At 45.5% G+C, this 6,753-nt stretch overlaps 1 protein-coding gene across 1 annotated transcript; it reads right to left on the bottom strand.

Annotated features, from left to right (window-relative positions):
- Positions 1 to 707: 707 nt before the first annotated feature.
- Positions 708 to 6,282, bottom strand: LOC115144049 (actin, aortic smooth muscle). Its single transcript, XM_029684678.2, has 9 exons — positions 6,178 to 6,282; positions 4,035 to 4,209; positions 3,634 to 3,762; positions 2,939 to 3,049; positions 2,657 to 2,741; positions 2,382 to 2,543; positions 2,025 to 2,216; positions 1,714 to 1,895; positions 708 to 1,357 (listed from the first exon to the last, which is right to left on the bottom strand). The coding sequence occupies exons 2-9, from the start codon at positions 4,161 to 4,163 to the stop codon at positions 1,214 to 1,216; spliced, it is 1,134 nt and encodes a 377-aa protein (XP_029540538.1). The 5' UTR covers positions 4,164 to 4,209; positions 6,178 to 6,282; the 3' UTR covers positions 708 to 1,213.
- Between the last annotated feature and the right edge of the window lie 471 nt (positions 6,283 to 6,753).

Genomic DNA, 6,753 nt, shown 5'->3' with positions numbered 1-6,753 from the left:
CCCTCGCTGTAGAAAATGGAGCTGTCCTTTTTTCACCTCTGGCAGAAGCGGGCATATATTTTTTTACTCTGCACACGCCCTCACAGCAGTGCTGATAATGGCATTATCAGTTGTACAATGTGGTGTTGGACTATTGCTGCAGTGTGATCAGCTGTCCCAGTGGTGCTGCACCAACATGTTGTGTTGTAGTGGCTTTATGTTTGGCAATGGGAAAGACAACCAGTCAATGCAGTGACTCTACCACACTTTTCCACTGCCATTTTGGTAATAAAAAATGCATACTGCTTTATCTCCTTGTCCAAGTTGTTGTTTAACTGCACTTCATGTGTTGTCAAATGTAGTTGTTCTGCATCCCCCCCCCCCCCAAATGAACAGAACCATGTCATCAAGGGAAAGGAATGAGTGAAAACAGGTTATCGAGACAGGACCAGGGATCCAGTTCCTCTGCAATCCAGGGCATGAAGTATGTCGCTGTACTTATTTTGTTAGAGAATAAACAAAACCATTCTCCTGAAAGGATGAACCAGGAAATCGTTTTTCTTTCTTTTACGAACAGGCATTCTGTTGTAGTTCACTTTCGGAGAATGTGGGGTAGCAGTGGCGCATAGATTCTGGTGTCTTTTGTATAAAAAGAAGAGTAACTGAAAATGTGGCTCGATGCAGCAGTAGTTACAGCAGTTATATTAGAAACACTTGTAATACAAATGTATGAGCCAGAGGCCCTTGTATGAGAGCTTTATTCCTTCCTTGGGTGTTCGTTCATGTTCACATGGATCTTTACAAACAGTCAGATGGTTGAAGCTTTCAGCAGTGATCTGAGCCATGCGAGAGACCACATCCAGGGATGAAGTACTGAACAAAGTGAACAAAAGAGGGAGAATGCTATAGCGCTGTGGAACAGATTCAGCCTCTTCTACTTCATTCTATCGCCACTGCTGGAATCTATATACACTCCCCCGGGAATGGCCCCCAATGGCCCCCAAAGTTTTATATCAGCTGCACATTCAAGCTTTATTCATTCAACAAAAAAACAAAAAACATAACCAACCAATAACATAACATAACATTCATTCAGGGGTGGGCAGTGCAAAGATAGAAACACAGGAGGGTAAATAGGGGACACATTCACAGTTTACAGGCAAAAGAACGAGAGCAGAAATTGGGGCTGGAGGGAGGGAGTGGGCTGGGGTGGGTGGGTGGGTCTGGGCCTTGTTTAGAAGCACTTGCGATGCACAATGGAAGGGCCGGCCTCGTCGTACTCCTGCTTGCTGATCCACATCTGCTGGAAGGTGGAGAGGGAGGCCAGGATGGAGCCACCGATCCAGACGGAGTACTTCCTCTCTGGTGGGGCGATGATCTGGTAACACAGAAGATGTCATTTAATACACAGAATGAGCTAATCACATTGCAGTGACTAAGGTACAGTACAATAAAGCTTAGTGAGACAAAAATCTGTGATATTTCGCTTCAGATTGAGTCGTAACAACTTGCACGAAATCATGAAACATTTATCAAGACAAAGATTTATATTCAAAGTAAAGAGGTAAAAAGGATAATTGCGTTGAAATGGACCAATATCATTACTGGCTGTGAATGGCAAAAAATAGACCTTTAAATTAGGATGAATACTATACCGAACAAGGTAAAGTCCCTATACAACATCTCACACAGTGACTTGTAAGTTAACTCTGGATGTTAGTATCTCCTACACACCTTGATCTTCATGGTGCTGGGGGCCAGGGCAGTGATCTCCTTCTGCATTCTGTCTGCGATGCCAGGGTACATGGTAGTACCTCCTGACAGGACGTTGTTGGCGTACAGGTCCTTACGGATGTCAATGTCACACTTCATGATGCTGTTGTAAGTGGTTTCATGGATACCAGCGGACTCCATGCCTGGGGAGGAAACCAGAGGAAATCACACAGAGTCACAAGAGACAGAGATAGATCCTTGTTTCAAACTGTTGAGAGAACGGCAGATGGAGAGAGTGAAAAGGGGATACAAGAAAAAGAGAGTAGGATTACCGATGAAGGAGGGCTGGAAGAGGGTCTCGGGGCAGCGGAATCTCTCATTGCCGATGGTGATGACCTGACCGTCGGGCAGCTCATAGCTCTTCTCCAGAGAGGAGGAGGAGGCAGCGGTGGCCATCTCATTCTCAAAGTCCAGGGCCACGTAGCACAACTTCTCCTTGATATCGCGGACAATTTCTCTCTCGGCTAGAGATAGGAGGATAAGGGGGAGGTTAGATCAAGGATTGATTGGTAGTTTGGCAGAACAGCACTTCTGTGTCCGCGTAGGCCTCTGCTTAAAAGTCATATACTGTACAGTATGCGAGAATATAGTCTCATCAGAGATTTGCCCATCCCAGAGTTCCTACTGACCGGTGGTGACGAATGAGTAGCCCCTCTCGGTCAGGATCTTCATGAGGTAGTCAGTGAGATCGCGGCCAGCCAGGTCCAGACGCATGATGGCGTGGGGCAGGGCATAACCCTCATAGATGGGGACGTTGTGGGTGACACCATCACCAGAGTCAAGGACAATACCTGTGGAGGTTAAGGAGGACACCGTTTTTTGGGGAGGACACAAGGTTAAGACCCAGTGGAACTGAATGATCAATATAAAATGAGGCTGGTTTTGACTGGTGTGTTAGACTGACCTGTTGTGCGACCAGAAGCGTAAAGGGACAGAACAGCCTGGATAGCTACGTACATGGCTGGAACGTTGAAGGTCTCAAACATAATCTAGAACAGGACCATTTGTTTAGGTTACAGTGTTATTTTTTCACACTAACATATCATTCTCACGGCACTAATCAAAGGTCATAGCATCGTGTAACACATTTCTTCTGTATATATCAAGAGCCTTACAGAGTCTTAAAAGGCTAGGTTAGAGATTTACATTGGACCAAGTCCCAGCTGTAGTGTATGAGGGTCATCACCTGGGTCATCTTCTCCCTGTTGGCTTTGGGGTTAAGGGGGGCCTCTGTCAGCAGGGTGGGGTGCTCCTCTGGGGCCACACGGAGCTCATTGTAGAAAGAGTGATGCCAAATCTGTCAACCCACACAGAACACACAAACGAATCAAACAAACAGCCTCACCACAACCTGGTGAAAAAAAAAAGTGGTTCGATTGAGGCCCTTGTTGAAATCCCACACAAAACATTGAGGTCGATCTTGAGAGAAATTTACGATTCTAAGTGAATAACACCATCTGTTGCATGCATCTGTTGAGGGGATGACAGCATGTGCCCTGAGATAATTGGTTGACATGTTATCTCCTAGTCACCGGGGATGAGTCATAGCTAAATTACATGACAAGACTGCCATGGTGGAGGATGGGGGGGTCCATTAGCATAACATCTCTTTAGCTAACCAATGATCATGTCCTAGTTCTGAGAATAGATCCTGGATCTAAATGCCACTGGATGGATCCCAAAGTGCCACCCGGGGAGTTGTGTTGGCTGAGGGGCTATTTTTGGGTGACATGATGGAAAATGAACGTACATCAAATTCCATGTTGGAGTGTGTTCCTGTTTTCCAATGTGATTTTTTTTTGATGGTCGTCCAAGTCATGTGTGTTTTATGAGTCTGTGTGTCATTGTTGTATTGTGTGTAGTAGGGTGTGGTAGGCTTACTTTTTCCATGTCATCCCAATTTGTGATGATGCCGTGCTCGATGGGGTACTTCAGGGTTAGGATACCTCTTTTGCTCTGTGCCTCGTCACCCACGTAACTGTCTTTCTGTCCCATGCCGACCATCACACCCTGGGGAGAGGAACAGGCTGCTCAGAAACACACTCACCACACTGTAAAGTGGATGCTATTACTAGCACTGAAATTCAACAAATAGACTTTGCTGTGTGGAGACTTAAACCATGATGGGTAACAAAAGTGAAACATTTAAATAAAAATGCTTTGAAATTAAGAATATAACGAGGACCATGAAAGACTACGGTCAAAAAGTGGATGATTTCCCATCGCCCAATCAGAAGTCGGTTACATCCAGCCGCTCTTTTGATGGACAAATGGCGGCTCACCTGATGTCTGGGACGGCCTACGATGGAGGGGAATACAGCTCTGGGGGCGTCGTCCCCGGCGAAGCCTGCCTTGCACAGACCGGACCCATTGTCACACACAAGGGCGGTGCTCTCTTCGTCGTCACACATTTTCAATTCTTTGCTTTACCTTCCTTACTCCGACTGGAGACAATCACTGCAGGGGCACCAAACAGAAGAGTAAGTTAACATCTACAGAATGGTAGATTAGTGTTGTGTGTGTGTGTGTGTGTGTGTGTGTGTGTGTGTGTGTGTGTGTGTGTGTGTGTGTGTGTGTGTGTGTGTGTGTGTGTGTGTGTGTGTGTGAGTAAGTCTATCCCTCTAAAGTAATGTGACCACACCCTTCTGAGGTGAAAACCGTAAACCACAACAAAAGTCTGGTGTGGCAATTATTGACATTAATTCATGCAGGAATACATGGCTCAGGTAAATCCACTAGTCTGTACCAAAATGTGAAAAAAGGATGTAGGCTATTCCTATTAAAAGTGAAAAAGTCAATTTGGAATGTTGGCATGTGCTTGGAGTACAATATAAATACATTTTTCCAAAAGCCTATGGAGCACATTGTTATACAATGTTATAACACTGTACAAATGTAACATTAATAGCAGAACATTCATGATTAAGACCAAAACTCCCCATAGGAGTTACCCTACAAACCTCCTGAGTTAGGGTTAGGGTTGTACTCCAGTCTGTAATGAATGGATTCAGCACCCTGGGAAAACTTCCTAATTAGGAAATGATGCGACATCATGTCTGTCTTTGGACTGGACTTTGAAAACCTTTCTCCTTCACTCCCTTCCTCTCTGGCCCTGCCTGTCTACAATTGTAAAAAAAAACTAGAAAGGAGAGAAACATGACAGGGATGGGAGGGAGAGAGAGAGAGAGAGTGCAGCAGAATCAAGGAGGACCATATTTAGTCATAAACCTTTGGAATAAAGGATTTCCAACGCTTTCCAGCAGAGGGCACCATGAGCAACTATGATGGAGTTCACTGCTGAAAATTGGCTGGTGTTGAACTCTTCAAGACTCCCATCATTTGCAGAACATAGCAGAGACCCCTATATGCAACCAGTCATCACCTCATTTCCACATTTCAAAGCTGCAGACAGTAAACGACCAAACTTTCCAAACTGACTGAGTTCCTAAGACTTAACACTCTATGAGACAATCTATGAGCCTGACTGTTTCCAAGAGACTTAACACTCTATGAGACAATCTATGAGCCTGACTGAGTTCCTAAGAGACTTAACACTCTATGAGACAATCTATGAGCCTGACTGAGTTCCCAAGAGACTTAACACTCTATGAGACAATCTATGAGCCTGACTGTTTCCAAGAGACGTTACAAGACTTTGAGACAACCTTTGAGAGAAATGTTTCTCTTGCGTTATGGCACTGACCCAGCTGTCTAATACTATGATCAACTAACTGAAAAAACAATTTATAATTGATAACAGGTTTCTGAGCCTATACCATAGTTGCAACAAGACATTGCAAATTGAGCATTTACAACTGTGTTATTCTACCACACTCTTTCAAGCAGCAACACTTGCTTCTTCAACCACAAATCCTAAGTGAACCACAACAGCATGATGCTTAAGATCTCTTCCAAGAGCTGTGACACTTAATACCCACAACAGACCACAGTGACTTAGTTGTGAGACTTCAAAATCCCTGTCTTGCATTAACATACACCTGCGAGATTAGCCAAAGCTCTTCAAGGCTAATGAGCTTGGTTTAAATTGAGCAGCCGTCTGTGCTGTAAGGTGCTGACCCCTGCAGTTGACTCAGACTAGCAGATTAGCAGCTAACAATTTAGCAGGTGTCGACTTGAGGCAGTCAGGCAGACTGGCAGGCGGGAGAGGAGGAGAGGGTAGGAGAGCAGAGAAGAAATAAGTGGAAAGAAGATGATAGGAGAGGAGCAGGGAGGAGAGAGGACAGAGAGGGGCTGAGAGGAGCAGGGAAGAGAGAGGAGGAAAGAAGATGATAGGAGAAGAGCAGGGAAGAGAGAGGACAGAGAGGGGCTGAGAGGAGCAGGGAAGAGAGAGGGGGAAAGAAGATGATAGGAGAAGAGCAGGGAAGAGAGAGGGAGAAAGGAGAGGTGAGGTGGTGGCCTACTTACCCTGACAGTGCTTGGCCGGGGTATGCCTCTCAAGGATGGTGTGCCCTCTCACTGGCCTGGGGAGAGTTTATGTAGCTCCCAGACCCTATCCTCCACTTCCCCCTCCCACTTCCCAAACATGGAGCCGGGGCTGCACTCTCCCTGTCTGCCTCACTCAGCCAGAGCCTTATAGGGATGGCCGGGAAAAAACAGTCCAATCCTAGTGCTTTAGTGGAGGGCCCCAGTCCCATCATTCAGAGCATTCCAGGGGCCTTTTTTTCTGTGAAAGGCAGGAGATCTCACCATCCTGGAACATAAACACACAGCACAGAGCTCATAGGACTGCCCCCTGTGACACACCGGGCCCTCACACACGCACAGACGGAGTGACATGGAAGAGTGAAACGGGTTAGGTCACAAATACAGCCTATAGGTGCTGTTTGAATTGGCATCAGTTAGATGAGGAAATATTCGATAGGTGTGAAGAAATATTATTTCTTGTCAGTTGAGATAGAGGTCTGTTAAATTGTATTGTAGCTATGGAATATCCTGACCTTTCAAAATGTCAGATTGTTATTCTACACATTTTTTTCTCAG

Source organism: Oncorhynchus nerka, linkage group LG16 (genome assembly GCF_034236695.1).
Source record: "Oncorhynchus nerka isolate Pitt River linkage group LG16, Oner_Uvic_2.0, whole genome shotgun sequence".
Lineage (NCBI taxonomy): Eukaryota > Metazoa > Chordata > Actinopteri > Salmoniformes > Salmonidae > Oncorhynchus > Oncorhynchus nerka.
The sequence above is the reverse complement of the archived record's forward strand: the minus strand, read 5'-3'. Positions and strand labels throughout refer to the sequence as shown.